General features: G+C 49.8%; 3 protein-coding genes and 1 non-coding gene across 6 annotated transcripts in view; 1 reads left to right on the forward strand and 3 right to left on the reverse strand.

Annotated features, from left to right (window-relative positions):
• The window catches only part of AP2B1 (adaptor related protein complex 2 subunit beta 1), a 79,440-nt gene extending 78,774 nt beyond the window's left edge, over window positions 1–666 (reverse strand). For 2 of the 3 annotated variants that reach the window (XM_051810085.1, XM_051810081.1), the window contains exon 1: window positions 550–666. The gene's annotated coding sequence lies outside the window, so the exon portion shown is untranslated. Of the gene's footprint in view, window positions 1–540 lie in introns of all 3 variants that reach the window. The other variant, XM_051810082.1, reaches the window with a different exon arrangement.
• Window positions 667–692: 26 nt separating this feature from the next.
• Window positions 693–4,252, forward strand: PEX12 (peroxisomal biogenesis factor 12). The gene is made up of 3 exons (XM_051810088.1): window positions 693–892; window positions 1,259–1,803; window positions 2,447–4,252. Exons 1-3 carry the CDS (start codon window positions 767–769, stop codon window positions 2,844–2,846), a joined length of 1,071 nt encoding a protein of 356 aa, XP_051666048.1. The 5' UTR covers window positions 693–766; the 3' UTR covers window positions 2,847–4,252.
• A 1,903-nt stretch (window positions 4,253–6,155) lies between these two features.
• Window positions 6,156–6,253, reverse strand: LOC127481153 (Z30 small nucleolar RNA). Its single transcript, XR_007908114.1, has one exon. It is a non-coding gene; the product is annotated as a Z30 small nucleolar RNA (small nucleolar RNA).
• Window positions 6,254–8,075: 1,822 nt separating this feature from the next.
• Window positions 8,076–19,171, reverse strand: UNC45B (unc-45 myosin chaperone B). The gene is made up of 20 exons (XM_051809255.1): window positions 18,959–19,171; window positions 18,653–18,824; window positions 17,872–17,908; window positions 17,390–17,565; window positions 16,751–16,840; window positions 16,101–16,268; window positions 15,711–15,879; window positions 15,262–15,432; window positions 14,293–14,464; window positions 13,717–14,017; window positions 13,245–13,339; window positions 12,416–12,557; window positions 11,840–11,980; window positions 11,519–11,646; window positions 10,983–11,049; window positions 10,517–10,630; window positions 10,268–10,383; window positions 9,800–9,917; window positions 9,542–9,697; window positions 8,076–8,882 (listed from the first exon to the last, which is right to left on the reverse strand). The coding sequence occupies exons 2-20, from the start codon at window positions 18,812–18,814 to the stop codon at window positions 8,616–8,618; spliced, it is 2,790 nt and encodes a 929-aa protein (XP_051665215.1). The 5' UTR covers window positions 18,815–18,824; window positions 18,959–19,171; the 3' UTR covers window positions 8,076–8,615.
• Window positions 19,172–19,340: the final 169 nt, after the last annotated feature.

The raw sequence follows: 19,340 nt of genomic DNA on the forward strand, positions 1-19,340 counted from the left end.
CTGTCCCAGTCTCCCCTCCCAGTACTTCATCAGTGTCTCTCACCTCCTCCCAGTATCTCCTCCCAGACCCTCCCAAGACTCCACCAGTGCCCCTCCCCACCCTATCCCAGTCCGCCCTCCCACCACCCCACCAGTGCCCTCACTTCCTCCCAGTGCCCCTCCCAGCACCCCACTGGGGCCTCACCAGTGCCCCTCACCCCCACCAGTATCCCCTCCCAGCGACCCTGCTGCTCCTCCCAGTGCCCCTCCCAGCCCTCTCCCCGTCCCCTCTCCCAGTATCCCCTCCCAGCCCTCTCCCCGTCCCCTCTCCCAGTATCCCCTCCCAGCATCCCCCCAATACTCCACCAGTGCTCCTCCCCATCCTATCCCAGTATCCTACCAGTGCTCTTCGCCTCCTCCCAGGATCCCCTCCCAGCGCCCCCCCCCCGGTGCCCCTCCCCACCGTATCCCAGTCCCCCTCTCAGTGCCCCTCCCAGTGCCCCTCCCGGCCCCCTTCCAGTCCGTCCCAGTCCATCCCAGTTCCCGGCCCCACTCACGGACCGGACTCACCGCTGCGGGGGCGGTGGCGGAACCGGAAGCGGCGGGGCCGGGCGGACTCGCGAGCAGCGAGATCAAACCCTCCCACGCCCAGAGCGGCCGCGCCCCCCCACCATAGAGCGGGCGGAGCGCAGACCGCTCGCGCTTCCGGGTGGGCGGGGCGGAGCGGTGCCCGTGTGGGGCGCGGCGCGGCGGCTCCCCCCGGCGGCGGGGCGGGCGCGGCGGTGCGATGGCGGAGGTGGGCGCTCACCTCACGGCCGCCCCGGCCGGCGGGGACAGGCCGTCTGTGTTCGAAGCGGTGGCCCAGGACAGCCTGATGGCCGCCGTGAAACCCGCCCTGCAGCACCTGGTCAAGGTGAGGCGGGCCGGGCCGCGGGGGAGGGCACAGGAGCGGGGTCGGGCTCCTCTCACTGGCAGTGGGGCAGTTGTGACTCTCCCGAACCGGAGGCGTCGTGTAGAGCTGTATTAAGTTATAACTTAGCACAATACTCCACTCTCAGCAACTTCCCGGTGAGGGTGGTGAGGCCCTGCCACAAGTTGCCCAGAGGAGCTGTGGCTGCCCCATCCCTGGAAGTGTCCAAGGCCAGGTTGGACGGGGCTTGGAGCACCCTGGGCTAGTGGAAGGTGTCCCTGCCCATGGCAGGGGGTGGAACAGGATGGTCTTTGAACCCCTCCAACCCAAACCATTCTGTGATTCCTTCTATGTCCCCTTTCACAACAGGTGCTTGCCGAGTCCAATCCTGCCCGGTATGGCTCTGTGTGGCACTGGTTTGATGAGATCTACGTCCTTCTGGATCTGCTGCTCCAGCAGCACTACCTGGCCAGGTGCAGCGCCTCCTTCTCCGAGAACTTCTATAGCTTGAAGAGGATCCCGATGGGAGAGGGCACACGGCAGGCCCTGGCCACGGCTGGCCTGCCAAAGAGGCAGCACTGGAAATCTCTGCTCCTGCTGGTTCTTGTTCCTTATCTGAAAGGAAAGCTGGAGAAACTGGTGTCCAGCCTGAGGGAGGAGGATGAGTACTCCATCCACCCTCCATCGTCATCCTGGAAGCGCTTCTACAGAGCCTTTCTAGCTGCCTACCCCTTTGTAAACATGACCTGGGAGGGCTGGTTTCTTATCCAGCAGCTGTGCTACATCCTTGGGAAAGCTCAGCATCATTCCCCCTTGCTGAGGCTGGCTGGGGTCCGCCTGGTCAGGCTGACTGCAGAGGACATCCAGGCCCTGGAGAAGAAATTGTCTGGAGCCACCTCAAGTCAGACACACAGGTATGTCAGAACCTGCTGCTCTCCAGGGGGTTCCTTGGGTGTGTTAATTTTGAGGTGATGCTGCAAAGCAGCAGAAATTCTTCAATACAAAGAATGGCAAAACGTGCTCCAAAAGGGAGTATTGTTAGTGAAAGTAAGGAAACAAGTAGCAGGGATTAGCTTAACATCTTGTGGTAATGACATTGCAGGGTTTGGGGGGGTCTTTTGAGGCATTCCAGCCTTTATCCTGTCCAGTCTTCACCTGCACTTTTCCAACAAGGAAATTAGACTGCAGCAATGTTGCTAAAAGGACTGAAGCTTAGCTCTTTGATTTTCTTGAGCAGCAGCTAGTCATGACCACACTTAATATTCTGTAAAATGGTCAGCCATGAGTGAAATGCTTTGTGGTCCAAGTCCCCTCAATCCAAACTCTCTTAATTTAGACTTCTGAACGAAAGAGGATTTGGATCTTTCTTAAAATACAAAGAATCTGAGAGAAACATCCTAACACATGCCTCACTACAAACATGGGACACGCTGATCAACTTCCTCAGCATTAAGGAGCTGTAGGAAGCAGTGACTTCCCAAGTACTTTTTTCCACGGTTTCTAGATGGATAAATGTGCAGTGGTGACCATCTCTCCATACTCTTCTCTCTGCCACAGCTTTACATCACGAGTGCAGCTGGCACTGAGAAAAGCTCTGGGTGGCATCGCCTTCTCCCTCTCCACCGGGCTGTCCGTCAGCGTGTTCTTCCTCCAGTTCCTGGACTGGTGGTACTCCTCAGAGAACCAGGAGACCATCAAGTCTCTGACAGCTCTCCCAACTCCTCCACCTCCTGTGCACCTGGACCACGAGCCCAGCTCAGCTCTGCTGCCCAAACTGAAGACCGTGTGCCCTCTGTGCCGCAAGATCCGTGTGAACGCCACGGCCCTGTCCACGTCCGGCTTCGTGTTCTGCTATCGCTGCATCTACAGCCATGTGAAGGCTCACCAGCGCTGCCCTGTCACGGGCTATGCCACAGAGCTGCAGCACCTTGTCAAACTGTACTCCCCTGAGAGCTGAAAGGCTGCTGGGAGCCTCCAGCACCCCTTCTTACATCCCAGGAATTCCGGCTCCTCAGTGAGCTCTGCAGCTCCTTTGAATTTGGTGGTCCATCAGTTTTGCTGCCTCTGGCAAGGCTCTCCCCTTTGTTGATAAGCTGTTCCAACATCCTGTGGCAGTTCCAGAGGGATCAGGCAGCCCCAGTCTGTCAGACAGTACAGAAATGCCTTCAAAGACCAGCTGAAAGGGAAGGAACATTGATTTGGATAAGAAGAATGCAGATGTGAGGATCAGAGACCAGCACTGGTAAAAGTCCTGCCCAAGGGCACGAGCCAGCAAATTAAAGAGGTAGGGAAATTCTCTAGGAGAGTTTTTCTTCCCTTAGCAGCTTCCCAGGCTGAGCTCTGGCACTGGGGCTTGTCAGAGGTGGAGATGAGCTTAAACCTCTGCTCTGGTCATGCTGCCCTTCAGCCTCCTGCATTTTCAGGCTACTCACCCCTGAATTGAGAACATCACACCCCTAATTGCCATCAGTAGTTCTAAATTAAGACTTCTGACTCGTTAAAGGAACAAAAGGTCATGTGTACAAACAAGGAACATTACATTTTCTGCACAAGGGAGGAAAATGACAAACCAGATTAAAACAGGAGCTGCCAAATGGTGAGAGTTGCTTTTTGTTAAATAAGTCTTTGCATTCGTTATTATCTGCTTTTATAAAGCAAAATTCTTTCTTGATTGAGAACCTAACTTAATTATTTTCTGGTTCCAATAGAGTTTGCTCCTCTGGGGGCTCTATTTACGTAAGAGAGACCAGACTAAAGCTGCTTTCATCTTTTCATGTGATGATAATGGATGTAAGATTAGCATTTTGTAAGCCGAGAATCTCTGAGTATTACACTGCAAATATTGCAGTCCCAGCCATGTAGCACATTCTTATCAATACAAAACATCCTTTCACTGAACACAAGAGGCAAGAAACCTGTGTGCCATGGCTGGTTCCTGCTTGACAGCTGTAAGGTTTTTTCCTGACTCTAGGGAGCAGCAGTGCTCCAGACATCACAGTGACAGTGCTTACAGAACACAAGAGCAAAGTTTGCTGCACAAAGTACAAGTCCTTTCCAGATTCAGAGATATCTTCAGACATTTAATCCACTGAACCAGGCATCTCATTTTCCCCCTGCTTTAGCTCTGCTTCAGAAGATAAAAATCTCCAATATCCTCCCTCACCTGTAGCTAAGGTAGCAAGGTTACTGAATAATGTGGGAAAATACAGTAATTTGCATCCTCCCAAAGATGCTCTGGAAAACACCTATTGTAACAAATGAGATTGGTCCCTGACACTTGTCTTTTTATCTCTGTACAACTTCCAGACCCTTCTACCTGTGCCACTATGGAATAACAATAAAAACTGTCTCATTTCTCCTTTCTCCAGTAGTTACAGGATCCACGAAGACACCTCTCTTCCTTCAGAGAGCCAGTAAGAGCACACACATCTTACTGGAAGAGCAGTCCCATCAGGGTGTGAGATGATCTGAGATTTCAAATCACTTTTCAGAGGGTTGGCCTTGGCCTGGGTATTAATGTCCTGGTGACTCCAGTGCAACTGCTCATTTAAATAAGGGCTGAAGCATTTGACTAATGATTCAGTTTCACAAGTGGTTTATTTTCCTTTTGTCCTTCCTATGCTTTCCAAATTATCCATCTGCTGCTCAGGGAGAAGCTGGGCAGACCTGGGACAGAAGACTGACCAATGCTGACTCACCTGCCAGCACTGCAGAGCTCTTGGGCAGGTTCTGCACCATCCTCCCTCTAATCCAGAAGGATTCATTAAAGGCCAAACAGCACAACAGAGTTGCCTGATCTCACACTGCTCCAGGGCTTCTAGACTCCCTTCTCCCAGGATTAATCTCTTCCTCTCCCCAGAATGCCCACTGCCTGCCAGGCCCTGGCTGCCTTCCACTCCCCACTGCACAACACCCTGTCCCTGCCAAACCTGGATCTGGCCAACTCCACAGCAGCTCCAAGACCTCCACAGAACACCCACGCCTAAGCCTCACAGTGCTGAGCAGCTGTGATTACTCTTTTGAACATTAAATTGCTCTTTAAATTAAATTTTACTCCTTAATTGAGTAACAGGCATCGAGCCCACAATGGTGACAAGACTCTGCAGTCACCCCATGGATTTTATGTGTTCCTGTAGATGGCTGCAGGATGCCAGCTTGGATTTGACTTCGTCAAAACCTGTCCTTCGTAGCCAAATACATACACATTTATCAGGTTTAATGTTCTAAAACAAAACTACAAGACCCATCAGGGTTAGAGAAAAATTCCCATTTATCTGCTTTTTAACTGTGACAGTGTTCTCAAAGCCATGATGGGCTAAAGATAGACAAGAGGAGTTTTTTTTTTTCTGGTAACACCAACTTTATTAAGCCAACCTTTGGACTCACATACTAATTTGTGTCTTACATACAGTGATGTATCATATATATGCCTTCAGAATGCTTAGTTTTTGCTTAATACAATTTCACCAACATTAACAACAGCACTGGAGCTGCCCAGTACTTCACTGCCAGAACTTGACTTTGCAAGTCTGTTAACAAATAATTAGTGAACCTGAGGCACATTCACAGCTCATCTACACGGTGTTCACAAAGCAATGTATTAGCAACTTATTTCCTTAAGAGAAACCATGTAGCTTTTCCTGTTAAGGGAAAAACCACCATAACATACTTCTAGGTATATATTCCCCACAGATGCTTCCTTCTCCACAGAAAAGAGAGAAATGAACATAAAGGTGTCAACAGGACCTGGAAAAGAACAAAAAATTCGGTTAGAGAATAGCTCTCTCTCCTTCCTTCTCCTTGCTTAATTAGCCCAGCCTCTCCCCCAGCCTCAAAGGGGCTGCACTTCATCAAGAGTATTCCAAAAATACTCCTGGCTCTGTGCTGGCAATCGCTAGATGAGAATACAGCTGGACAAACTGCTAATGAGCATCTACAGGACAGGCAGCTCAGACTCCACCCTACAGAGAAGATATAGGGGCAGAGTATCTGGAATGTCATGAGCCATGTCATATATACAAGACAAAACAAGAAACTCCCCTCACTGCAAGCTCAGTCCTAAACCCAGCATGCAGCAAGACACACAAACCCAAACAAGTATTTGCACCACTCATTTTTCAAATCGAGGTTTTCTTTTTCTACCATTAAAAATTTTGCTAAAAATTCTTAATTTTTTTTTCAATATTTTTTTTTTAGGGGGGGAGAGGGCATCAAAAAGTTTCAAGAAGCAGCAAAGCTGTTTCCTCCAGACGAGCTTAGCCTAAAGAAGCTCAGAGAGAAGATTAGGTGATCATGCCCTGGTCAGAGCAGAGACACGGAGTCTCGGCAATACCAGTTCAGACTATACTTCGCTCATCATTGCTTTGGGCAAATCTATTTCCATTCCGTAAGGAGCCTGATCCCAAGTTAGCAGTAGGTGGTTTCCTCCGTCCTAGGAGGAGGAGCACGTGTAGCAGGGGAGCTCAGGAAGGGAGGGACATCCCTGCTAGAGCCAAGCTGGGGAAGGCCGGTGACGAGTGGGCATTCCAGGGGCAGGAGAGTCAGTACCAGGCTCTACAATGAGGAAAAAACCGTGTCATACCCATGAATGCCGCTGCAATCAGTGTCGCTCCAGGGGTCCAGAGGCCTGTTTTGATCCCTCATGCCACACGTTTGCACTCTCCCATCTCCTTCCCTTTATTTTTCCCCCAGGCTCCTGCAGCTCTTCAGCTCCCAGTTCCTCTGCCCGCGTCCGGCCTAACCCAGCCCCGCATCCCCCGAGCCCTCCCCAGATATCCTCAGGCTCAGCCTCCCTGACCCCGTGCCCCCCCAACACCAAGCCCTGAGCTGCCCCCGGCCCCGAATCCCCGCTCCCGGCCCCGCTGTCCCGCGTCCCCTCACGCCACTCTCAGTTCCCCCAGGCCCGGCCATGCCAGGCCGGAGCCACCCGCCTTTATCCCACCCCTAGTGGCCAACAGCCAATGGCAGCGCGCGGCTCTGCCGGTGGGGCCTGGCGGGAGCCAATAGGAAGGCGCGTTACAAGAGCCGGGGGCGGTGCGAGCGTTTCCCGCCCACAGCGGTCTGAGGGGGCCTGAGGGGGCCTGAGGGAGCGGGCGGGCTCTGTCAGTTTAAAGTGGCTGTTATGTCTGTGTTTTAGCTAAAAAATGCCAATAAATGGCTTTTACATAAGTGGTTTCCCCACTCAGTTTCAGGAACAGGATTAGTATTAGTATTAGGATTAGTGGAACCCAGTTGCTCCACAGAGAATAAAAACTTCGCCCTTCAGTACCAATGTCGGGTTTTTGTCTTGGTGTCAGAGATGTTGGTTAGATAAAACTCTGTACAGAGTTAATGTGAAGTACTTTGGAAAGGCAGATTCAACATCCCTAAAACTGGGTATCCAAAAATTGCAGGCTCGTTAAAAACAAACCATATTTTCCACCACAGCATGTGCTTTGGAAGAAGAGTCTGATATCCTCCCGCTGTCATTGTAAACTGAATATGGTTACAGTATGAAGAAGATACTGTACACAGGAATAACGCTCCAAATAAATTTTCCTTCATGTCATCAAACCTGTTAGCTTAACAAATGTTAGGCTTTTCTAAATTCAGGAAGCTAGACACACTTTACATTTATTTATTTTCCTTAACACGCAAGGAAAGACTCTCCCCATGGTTCCTCTCATAACCTCCAAACCTCAACATTTCATCGTGCTATGCCTGTTGTGGGCATCACCGATATTTCGTATTATCAGAGATATTTTACTGCGCTTGAATTCACATTTAAATTATTGCCGAGTAAGATTATATTTACCATAAACTTAGGGACTTCCCCCCAGGGACTAAAGCAAGGGTCTCTGTTTTTTTGTGTTGCCCACAGAATCCATTAAGAATCTGTGCTTGAATGAAAATATTTATATAACGAAGTTTAATGTGATGACCAACTTGTGCGTTTGTTTCTCATTCTGCTTTTTTCATAAATGAGATATTTTCAACATTCCCTGTTGAGCCAAACACTGTGCTCTGGTGTGAACCTCAGCTTAACCCCTTGTTGTCACCTCCTTGTACAGCCTTGAGTGATGACTCTGCATCTTCATTTGAGCAGCACTCAAAGGGTGGAAATTCAGCCTGTGCTACAGATTACTCCAGTTACCCAGTTGCCTTAGATTCTCCTTTTGCTTAATAAAAGCAGAACAGGAATTCCACATGGAACAAAGTAGTGAATTTATTAATAGTTCATCCACCATCCTCACACTTTGGCACACAACTTACCATAAATGAACAAGGAAGCACACAGCTAAAACCCAACCTGTTTTCTGACTGCAGAATAGAAGACACTTAACCCTCTCTGTTCCACCATTGCTGGGAATTCCAGAAGTACCAGGGGCTGGAGGTGGACTCAGAACAGACTTCAGCTCATTTGAGTTTCCTTCCAACAGGCTCCTGGAACATTTCCAACACAACTGACTCTTTTACAGCTGGGCCTTGAAGCTTTTATCATTATCAGCTGAATGGGGGCAGAGAAAGGATTTATACCATCTGGGAATTACTCAGATGGACACTTTCCAAATTTCCCAGGCAAATGCCCTCCTTTTTCTCGTAGAGCTTCTGATCCTCCAAAGCTGTCCTCAAACTATTCCGCACCTTGACAATGGCATTAGACTCTCCTCGTGGCTCTCACTTTTCCATATTTCTTCACAGCACTTTTTCCCCCCACATTCAGCCCTTTTTGTTGCTTTTCACCCCCTCATGCCTGAGAGAAAGGTTTGATCAGCCCATAATCCATGCACCTCGTGAGGCAATCACGTGCCACGTTAATGATGTGCTGCTTCTTGGGGTGATCCTCTTGCTTCCCGACGTAGGTCAAGATCTCCAGGAGCTCTGACCCCACCAGCTTCTGCGCCAGCTCTTTGTCAGCACTGATTAAGTTGAAAGCAATAACCAACCCTCGGTGCTGGATCTCCATGTTGTCGTGCAAGCAGAGCCTCTGCAGGATTTCGAGCCACTGGGTGGTCTTCAAGGGAAAGAGAGATCATGAGTATTGATCTGCAGAACATCTCAACCAAAGATGTGAGTTTGGCAAGGCACTGCTCAGCAGAAGGAAGAGCAACGCTCATGTCAGTTGTGGTTATTTCATTCTTTAACTAAGGAAACCTGACTCCAAAGGTTTCATGTTCAGGCTGCTGCACAATCTCTGTGCAAAGAATCTGGCCAGAATATTGGCACAGCTGAGATGACCAGGAGCAGATCACACACTCCCCCACCCTGACCTTTCTGAGCCTCTCTCTTGCCTTGATTAATCATTTTTATTCTAATAAGCCCCAGTGTCCAACATCATCATGTGTGCAGCACAACAGCATTCAGAGTTCCCAACCACAGCTCTTCAGAGCTGCAGGGTCTGGGTTCTCAGGGATTTGTGTAGGGAAGAGAGATGCTTTGGGATCTGTAAAGCTCAGCAGGTTATCGATCAAGCTCTTCTCATTTCTGAGCGAAACCATTTCAGGTTATTTATCAAAATGGACAAGGAGCATGCACAACCAGGTCTCAGCTTCACCGAGCTCCTCACTATCAAACTAGCAGACCGAATCTTTCTGTTGAGAGGCATTTTCATGTCTGAGCCAGGCCCCTTCCAGGGTACACCTACACTGCCAATAATCAGAGTTATGCTCTTACCACTTGAGTCATCTTAGAGCAGAGTTTCTTTTGTGCTGCCGTAAGCATGGCCAGGGCTCCTGCCGCCGCAACCTGGACTTTCTCATCGTCCTCCCCACACAGTAACACCACCAGCTTCAGCCGGTCGTTTCCATCAGCCACAAACCTCTCTTGAACCTAAAGAAAAAGCCCCCATGATACCCAGAGATAACTCATTCAGGAATGTCTCTTCAGGGGGGCTGGTGCACACAGTCAGGTGTGAGGTGCCCAGGGAGTTACCTCTTTGTTGACCACCAGGTTGCACATGCACTCCGTGGCTGCCTGTCGAAGCTGGTCGTGGTTCTCAAACATGTAGTTTTCAATATCTGGCAGGGCCTTCTCTTTGACTATCTTCAACCTGTGTTGAGGAGCAGCCAAATGAAACACATTGTGGGTCAAGCAATAACCAACTTATCAAGTATTAACGGCAGGGAAGGCCTTGAAACAAATCAGTGTCCCCAGCAGTGGAGCTCATGATGTGGTTCATTCCCTGTCTAATCCAGATTTGGTTCGTGTCTTTCCTGTTTCTAGAGGAAAATGTGCCACTCTCCTTTTCCTATTTTATTAATCTTTTAGATCTGAGGCTTTGTAGCTCTGCCAAAGGTAGCTCAAACTTACCAGTCTTCACAGTCCAACAAGGAAAGTGCTGAAATGTGATTTACCTTCACTCCTGAAGAAGAAGGAAAGTTAAAAAGCAGTTAAACTCACCTAAGTTTATCACTTCTTCCTGAAAAGTTAGTGAGACCTAGCAGAGCCTCATAGTTCTGGAGGCCATCTCTCTCTGTGTTCAGCAGGCTGACAAGGGGCCTCACCACCTCATAAACCTAAGAAGAGAAGGCATGTCACTGCTTTTCCAGCTCTTGGATTTTTATTTGCCAAAGGAATTATTAATACTTTTGGTTTTATTATTATTATTATTATTATTATTATTATTATTATTATTATTTTTAAGCTTACCCTCTCCCCTGGGAATGCAATGTCTGGATTGGAGATAGCAGCAATTTTTGCCAGAGCGTGAGAAGCCTTTATCTTGCCAACATCTGTGCCTTCCAAAGCCAGAGGTATCAGAGCCTGGTGACACACAGGAAAGCATTCAGTGCTCTGAGGAGACTTACAAGATTGCCTTAATGTACTAAAATAAATTTAAAATATCCTAAATATGGGTCTGTTGAAGAAATGGGTCTGGACTGCAGCTCACAGTGACGTCTTGCTTTAGTTTTTAAATAGGCACCACACCAGAGCCTGTAGCTCACTCACAGTTGTTCCAAGAACATCACTTCTTTGCAGCCTTGCAGAGATGGGGCTGGAGTGTCAGTGTGGCCCCAGGGGCTACCGGGGCAGCTCGTGCTTTTCTGTCACTGTCCCTCACTGGAGGCATGTTACAGGCTCCCAACAGACATTAACTTCACAGAAAAGTAATCACCTTTCCACCTCCTTGAGCGACAATGGTCCCACGGTCCTTGGGGTCTTCACACAAGGCAAGAAACACCCTGTAGGAGCACAGCAACACTTAGTGGAACAGCCACGTGGGACAGCAACAGCCAATAACCCTCATGGAAGGGGGCTGAGGTTTTGCAGGACTGCCAGAGCCACCAGGCAAATTCCAGGTGTTTAACCCAGTGCCTGTGGCACTCTAGGGGGAAGCAACAAATGGCACAGTAAGAAGTTTCCAGGCCAGCAAGATGAACTCTATTCCAGTCAAAAACAGTAGAGAGGACTAAAAAATCAAAGTGCATCCTAGCAAGGCAGCCCTGTAAACCTGCTTCAAGGTCAGAACAGAGATTTTTATGACATTGCTTAACAAAAGTGTCGGTTTACATCTTTTTCCACCTCCCTTTCGTTTCTCCCCCCCCCAGGCAGAACATCCCACCCCACAAACAAGGAGCCAGCCCAGATGTCCCTCTCCATGGCACACGGGCTGGCCAGTGCTCCCGGCTCCCAGGACAGTAATGGAGGCACCTGGCAATGAGCTCCTTGCTCTGGTCCGTCAGGATGGCACTGTCTGCCTTCACCATGCAGGCCAAGGCAGAGACAACCCCGGCCTTCAGCAGCCGCTTCACCCGCTTCACCACAAAATCCTTCTTGTCCTGAGGGGGGAACATTGGAAAAGGATCAGCTCTTAGCAGCTGCTGTTCTGCCAGCTAGAGCTAAGCCTGGTTGCAGAGCAAAGCAATTTCAGCCTCAGGGACAGGAGACCTGAGCCCTGTGACAATGGATGCACCAAAGAAAGTCATCAGATCCGAGCAGCTCCTCCCAGCTCCCCAGCAGTACACAACCCACCTTTGGATGCTCCTCAGGCACGTGCTGCTTGGAGAATTTTGCCAGTTGCACCAGCTCTGGGACCAGCTCCTTGGTGTCATAGCTGTTGGTACAGTTCACCAGGGCAGAAGCCACAGAGTACAAGATGGTCTTGTCGCTTGTCTGCACAGACAAATAAAAGCTTATGTGAGGAAGACACAGCAGGGAAAGGGGTCCCCTTGGACTGCCATCATGCACTAGCTGAAGTGTTCTTAGCCTTATCCACCACTTTATAGCCCGTGGCAAGGAAAACCCAAAGGTTTTGTGGTCAAACAGGCTGTTTCACATCATCGGTGCTGTCAACACCTTGGTGCTTTGGTTTTCATGCAGTTGCTGACAGTAAAGATAGGAGCAATCATCCTGAGCCTCGGGAGAAGAGCAGGATGGTAACAGCCTTGAGGTGTCTCCAGGGCACAGGCAAAACTGAAATTCTTGTTAAACTAGAGGTGGGGGATTGGGGGTCACAGCCCCTCCTGACTGGGGAGACAGTGTAGGGCTGGAGAGCTGGGAGAACTTTATGCTACCAGAGAAGTGAGGGAACAAGGAAAGGAGACAGACCTTGGCTAAATCAAACATAGCTTTCAGGGCTGGCTCATCTTCAACAAAGTCATCTTTCACATCTGCATCGAGGGTGAGATATGACATCCCTTCCACAGCCCATTTCCTGGTGCGGGCATCAATGGTGGTGTTGCACAACCATCTGGAAAAGAGAAAAACACCCACATTTTCATCTCAGGAGCCAGGACTGATTTATTTGGAAAAAGAGGGAGGAAAAACAGATATTGAGACTGTTTCAGGTCCGAACATGTCCTCAGGTTCAGCTGCAGCTCCTAAGACTGTGGATGCTTCCCTTTGAGGCACGACCTTCCTCCCATGGCCCAGCTTTAGGGATGTAAATGCTGCAGGGAAAGGCAGATCAGGACAGCTACTTGGCACTGCTTTGCATTTACCATCCCACAAAACAAGGGATGCCCTGCTATCCACTGCTTGCAGGAATGACCACCCACTCAGTCACTTCCTAACTTCATCCCACCTCCTTGGTTAGTCCACCTGGTAAATTCCCCTTCAGAAGGGACTTGTGCATATGCAAGGTAGCACTTGATCAGGCTGTCCCACTCTGGCAAAGAGGGAGGCACCATGCCTGGTGTCTCCCATGGGCAGTGAGCAAGGGAGAAGCCTCATCTGGATGTTGAGGCAGGAGGAACATATGGTTGCTTCAGGCACAGAAGAGCCCCAGGTCCCAGTGCAGTGGCTCTGGGGGCACTCTCAGCTGTCAGGCAGCAACAGGAAATGAAGGCAACGTGTGGGCAGGATCTCATGGGGAAAAAGGAACGTACTGTGTTTTGCAAAGCACAGGACAACTGAAGAACTAAAGGAAGTCACTCACTTTCGGCACTGCCTGGCCAACTTCTCAGTGGACCCCTCAGCAAACTGCCGCAGGCCATAATCTGTGCCTCCTGCTGAGCCCAGCTTGCAGAGACCCTGAGGAGGATGAAAATATTTTACCAGTGAGAAAGGCTCATTAACCCTCTCGTATTGCTGCCCAAAACAGTCTAAACCCACACCTGAAGTGTCAAGTCAGTTCTAGCAAAGAGGAAGCATCCTAACACACCGTAGATTGTTTAGTTTGCAGCACAGCAAAGGGATGTTTTGTGCTCCTATTGGATGTCTTTCATGGAAGATTAACCAGTTTTGCCTTCAAAATTACCAGCAATCCATGTGCTCTCTCTTACTTGCAGGGGGAAACACGGTAAACCATTACCCATATGGGGTGAGTGAATCCAACCCGTTCCCGGGACCTCCCCACTCTCCCAGGTCTGGGGTTAAGCAGGTGATAAGGGCAGGGGCTGCATCCTTACCACCAGGGCTCGGATTTTGATCTTCTCATTCTTGGTCTTCTTGTAGATCTCCTTCAGGAGGTTCACCCCGTTGGAGATGATGAAGGTGGCCCGGCTCAGCTTGGTGGAGGCATGGATGAGGGCTTCCACAGCTACCAGCTGGTCAATCTCCCTCTCGGACCCACACAGGGCCACCATCATCTCCATCACTCCCTTCATGCCAAGCAGCTTGTTGCCCAAGTCAAAGGGCCCTTGCAGAACTCCAGACACAATCTGGACAGCATGAAGTGTCTTATCCATGTTTTGTGGGTCGATTTTGCTCCTGCATGGGATAGAGGGAGTAGCACGTGGGACAGGAGTTACTTACAGTTCTCATTCCCTTGGGCAGGGAGTGCCCTTCCCCAGACTGGGAAGTGAGTTCCTCTGCTGAAATACATTGGCATCTGGGACAGAGCTGAGCCCAGATTCCTGCAAAGGCTGTGATCCAGCAGGATCTCAAGCAAATCATTATCTCCCAGAGCCTCAGTTTGGAATGTAAGTGGACTTCAAGCGCCTCATCTCATCCTCAAGGCTCCCAGGAAGCCATTCCCAACTCACTTGATGTACTCCTCGCAGATGATCCGGTAGTTGTCCCGCTCCGGGTCGCAGCGCAGGTCATCGTACAGCTTATTCAGGAGGACAGAGGCAGTCAGCTGGGTGTTCTCTGTCAGGGGCAGGCAGTCAGGCATCTCAGGAATCTGGCCCACCACTTTCAGTATCTTTTTTAAGCCTGGAAGCAATGGAGTGATACAGCTCGTTACAGGGGAGAGGGTCTGTGCAAAACTCAAGATGCCATTTGTTGGTTTCTCGCCGTGAAATATCCAGCTTGGATGGTTCTCAATTATTTTGCAGCCTAATCACATAAGTCTTAAACAGACAAGACATTTAGATATTCACTGGGGAGGAGCTTCTGCTGGTGAGATTACAGGTTTGCAGCATCAGGCTTTCTTCCAGCTCTCAGAGTGAGATAAGCAAAACTGCATTAGGTCTCTGGCTGGATCTGTTATTTTTGTCAGGAGGCTACTGACCTCCAAGGCTGGAGGCTTTGACTGAGGAAAACTCAGCAACTTTCAAGTGATTCTGGATGTCTTAACTCTCCTTTTGCTGAACTGTAATTAAATAACTTCCATCAGAATGGTAACATGCATTGGAATTAGTATAAAAACACACTGCACACAAATCCTTCACCCTTGCCCAGTTTTAGAACTGATCAGCTTGTGGATCCACCAAGCTCAGCAGGTGCTCATCTCATCCTGTCTAAACTAGACAATTTACCCAAGCCAAATCCTCCTAACATTAGCAAATACATTGGAAAAAACTAACCAGAGATCTTAGTCAACTCTTTAAAAACTCAAAAATTCTTGTTCTCATACACAGGCTTCTTTTTTTCTTAACAGTTTCCTGCTAATAAATCTAACTTTGCTCCAGGATTTATTTTCTAGAGAGGATCAGTTCTACAGGGATGCAGGCAAGAACACACAGCTCCACATCTCCCAAATCAGAACAGGATGGCGGGAAAGGGCTCACCATTGTCGATGACAAAGATGGTCCTGCTGTTGTCATGGTCTTTCAGGTCCTTCCTCGGTATGTTCTTGTTGAGGAGGTTGAGAGCTCTGTCTCGCCCTTGCCCAGACACTCTCTTACTGACCAGCATATCCAGCAAACGCATTGTGATCATCTTCAAATCTTTCTTAGTGTCTACAGAGAAGCAAAACAGTAGCAGCCAGTTACAAGAAATTCTCTCTGAAAGCAGCTGAACCCAGTGAAAACCATCCAAAGCCATCGTGTGGCTCTAACAGAGGTATTTAAGTTATGCATGAGGATAAGAGCTGTGTGCAGGCTGTCATCCTGGACAGCTGAAGGGTAAAGGCCCCACTTCACAAAAGAACAAGGAATAGGGTGGGCATCCCAGGAGCAGAGCTCTTCTGCTCAGCCCACTTCTCCAGCCGGATGGAGGGATCCCCATGCACTGTTACCTAACACAACAGCCTCCTCCTTGCCGTGGTGCTCCTCTTTGCCCTGGTCCAGCAGGCAGTCAGTGATGGTCTGCAGGAGGTTGCAGACAGCCAGGGAGATTTCCTCGTTGTCTACTGACATCCACATACAAATGCTGTCGATGCCCAGGTAATGGAGAATGGCAGTGGCCTGGAGAGAGCAGGACAGTGTTAGCAAAGGCCTTTCCTTCCTGTGTGCTTCAGAAAGGTCAGGCTCAGCTGGGACAAAGAATCTATTTTCCTCAGTGATTCCTGAGTCAGTACAAGTCAGAGTTTTAATTTTTTTTCCCACTGCTCACAAACATACTGCAATTTCCCACTCCCCCAGGTGCAAGGCAACAGCAGTGAAGGTCCCAAGCATCCTGTTCTTACCCGAGCCTTATGTCCCGTGCACATTCCCGAAAGTGTCCTCACAGCTGCCAGGATCAGCTCAGGATTTTTGGTTTCTATCAACTGCAGCAGCAAGTTGACCCCATTATTCTGGAAAATCCTCTCGGCACCTGCTTCCTCCCGCCCCAGGACTATGAGGTTGTTTGCAGCCTGGGTGGGAGACAGAAGAGCCAGGGGTCAGTGGCACACCCAGCCCTCCAGAACATCTCCAGGCAGCTCTGGGAGGTCCTGGTGGGAGCTGTGGATTGCCCATCTCCTGACAGATGCAGCAGACCAGCTCAGATCCCCCAGACAGTTTATCCAGGTGCATTTGGCATCCCTTCACTCTGCCCAAGAAGAGTGGATCACTGCTTTAAGTGGAACATTTAGAGGGTGGCAGAGATGGGCCTGAGCAGAAGTCCAGTGTGATCCCACCTTTGATATTTTGGGAGGTTTGGCCGCCTTCCCTTGGCATAGGGATGATGCCTCACTGGGACGTTTCCCCTCTCAGCTGTCCCTCTGAGTGCAGTTCATTTCCCAGCTCCTTCCCTCATCCTCCATCCAGGGCAGGTGGGGAAAGGAACTCTGTTCTGCTCCTTGGTGCAGCCTCTGACATTAAACAGCCATTTTGCCAAGTGCAGAGCAGTTCTCACCTTTTCTCGCTTTTCTTTCTCGCTGTTCTCATCCAGCAGGATTTCAAACATCTTCTGCACCCTCGAGTCCGTGGAGAACTGAATGCGCAGCTGTGCCAAGGGAGAGAGGGCAGGGAGCATCACAGGGAGAAAACTGGGGAGCAATATTCCTTTTTTTGCTTCGAGAACACCCCAGACCCTCAAACCATAGACAATTTAAGCTGAATAATGGAACAGGTATCGCTTCTCAGCTATCAGCACCCATTACCCACCTCAGACTCATAGGCATGGACAAGACAGCCATAAATCATTATCTCACAGTACCTACTGATGCAAGGGCTTCTTCACAGCAGCCCTGTAAAGGTAACTTTGTCAATGTGGCAATTGCCAAACCCAGTCCAAAGCTGGCCCAAATCCCTGCCAGGACCCTTTTAAGACACTCAGGAGCAGGCCAGCCCCTGGAGGGAGCTGCCACACTTTTTAATTCAACCCAGTCCTCAGCTTTATACACATCAAGTATGAACTTCCAGTTAATGGAGCCTATTTATCCCCCTGCATCATTACAAGTTTCCAGTATGACCAGCCATCCCTTGGTATAACCCAGAGCAAGGACTTCCCACACCTGGCCTGTGAATCCAGGACTGCTCCTCCAGCATTTACCTTCTCCTGGATGTTGGCCCCCAGCCGCCTCAGGGTCTCCTGGAAGTTCTTGTTGCGGGGTTCGATGGTGGCACATTTCTGAGCGTCTTTGAACGCCTGGTCCAATTTCCCCAGTTTTTCCAGAGCTTGGCTGCGCCGGTACAAGGCTTTGATATCCGAAGCATTGATGTCAATAGCTGGGAAAGTGATCCAAAACAGCAGGCATCAGGGTTTGCTGCTTGGGAATGGCCTGTGTAAACTGGGGTTTGCTTTGTTATTAACACCGTACGTGAATTGGTGCCTGAGTAGCACCAACTGCACCGTCCCACCGAATTGGTGCGTTGTCTTTTGAACCTCCAGTAATTCCCTTGTGGCCTCAGCACCTGGGTGTTACTGGACATCAAGGGACAAGGCCACAGTGTCCCAAAAGTAGATGTGAGAGCAGGCTGAGCACATGTACCCAGCAATACAGCTCTCCTTTCTCAAAACGGCCCCCTCCTCACCTCTAGATGCATCCGAGGCTGCCTTGGCGTATTCCTCCTGTTAAACCAGAAAGGAGAGAGTTGTTAGGCATGGAATAGCAGGGCATGTCCCCATTCCTGATGGACACTGGCCCCTCTGTTCCCAATTCCTAACAGGACATCCCAGTGAAGCCAGCAGCAGCCTAGGGAAGGGAAGGGGAGCTGAGGCACCTTTGCATCACTGATGGAAGGGAAGGGGTGTGTGGTGCAGGTGAAACAACACACTTGGCTGAGGATGCAGCAGGACAGGGGGCAGTGAAAGAAGAGGGAATGCTCACAACAGCCTTGGTCTGTGTTGGTGTCACTTCTGGATTAGTGAAAATTCAGGAACATGCAAGCAATCTGCTCAGTTCCCACAACAGGCCACTACAAGCTGAGACAATTTTGGTACAGATAGCAATAACTTTTTGTTTTAATAAATATCTTCACCTGCTTTTCTTATACTGGGACAGATTGCAAAAGCAATCCCAAGCTATGGCTTACAGAGCTCTTTGGTAAGCGTGGAGCAGCCTGGATGCCAAAAGCCTTTGCTTCAAAGTGATTAGTGGGACCATCTCTGAGCTGAACCTCCATGCTGAGCCCCATCAGGATGGAAGCAAGGAAGAGGCTTTACAGCTCTAGCACAAGCCCAGAACGTGTAATTTCAGACCAGTTTGCAAACACCCTATTCAATAAATAGACAAACCACACAGTCCACAACTGGTGAGCCTCCCTGCTCTTCTCCCCTTGAGCACTGCCCAGGAGAACTGGGAGCTTTTCTCACCTTTTTGAGGAAGCAGGCTGCCCTGTTCCTGTACAGCACCGCCTGCAGCACCTTGTCCTTGTTGAGCTTTAAGGCTTGAGTGTAGCTTTGAAGGGCTTTCTCGTAATCATTGGCCTGAAAATATTTATTGCCCTCCTCCTTCAGCTGGATGGGATCCTCCATCTGGAGAGCTCTAAGGAAGAACATCAATTTGGGTCCCATTTTCAACTGCCTGTGTCACCCGAGGTCGCCTGCCTACTGCCCCAAGCTGAGTTTCACCACGAGACTGACATATAATTAACACACACATTAATAAAAGCAGCTTACCAGACTGAAGAGTTCTGAAAATTAAGACCTAAATTGCTCCTCCAGGCTGTGACTTCTCAGAAGCTTTTCCCACTGCTGTAAGTCCTCAGGAGTCAATTAATACAGGAAAGAAAAGCAACAACAGAAAAAGGAATTGAAGAAGTCTGCCAGCACTACGGAGAGTCCGTGGGGCTCAGGAAAGAGCTTGCTTCCCACTCCAAGTTTGGGCAGGAGCTGGCAGCTCCTGCTGTCTGTCAGCATCACCTGTCACCACAGCCTGTCCCCTCCTTGTCCCCCTGTGCTATATATTCCTGTGGAGGGCTGGGAGCCAGGGCCAGCTCGGGGGGGCACCTGCCTGCACGTGGGCAGCACCTCTGCAGCAAGAGGGGATCCTCTCCCACCT

This window comes from Manacus candei, unplaced genomic scaffold, assembly GCF_025592945.1.
Source record: "Manacus candei isolate 608988 ecotype Guabito, Panama unplaced genomic scaffold, ASM2559294v1 h1tg000076l, whole genome shotgun sequence".
In the NCBI taxonomy this organism is placed as follows: domain Eukaryota; kingdom Metazoa; phylum Chordata; class Aves; order Passeriformes; family Pipridae; genus Manacus; species Manacus candei.

Coding starts and splice junctions, on each gene's coding strand:
- UNC45B (XM_051809255.1), bottom strand. CDS start 18,814: ATGGAGGATCCCATCCAGCTGAAGGAGGAGGGCAATAAATATTTTCAG. Junction 17,909..18,652: donor CAGCCTGCTTCCTCAAAAAG/GTGAGAAAAGCT, acceptor CTGGTTTAACAG/GAGGAATACGCCAAGGCAGC. Junction 13,340..13,716: donor TCAAAATCCGAGCCCTGGTG/GTAAGGATGCAG, acceptor CATCCTCCTCAG/GGTCTCTGCAAGCTGGGCTC.
- PEX12 (XM_051810088.1), top strand. CDS start 767: ATGGCGGAGGTGGGCGCTCACCTCACGGCCGCCCCGGCCGGCGGGGAC. Junction 893..1,258: donor CCCTGCAGCACCTGGTCAAG/GTGAGGCGGGCC, acceptor CTTTCACAACAG/GTGCTTGCCGAGTCCAATCC. Junction 1,804..2,446: donor ACCTCAAGTCAGACACACAG/GTATGTCAGAAC, acceptor TCTCTGCCACAG/CTTTACATCACGAGTGCAGC.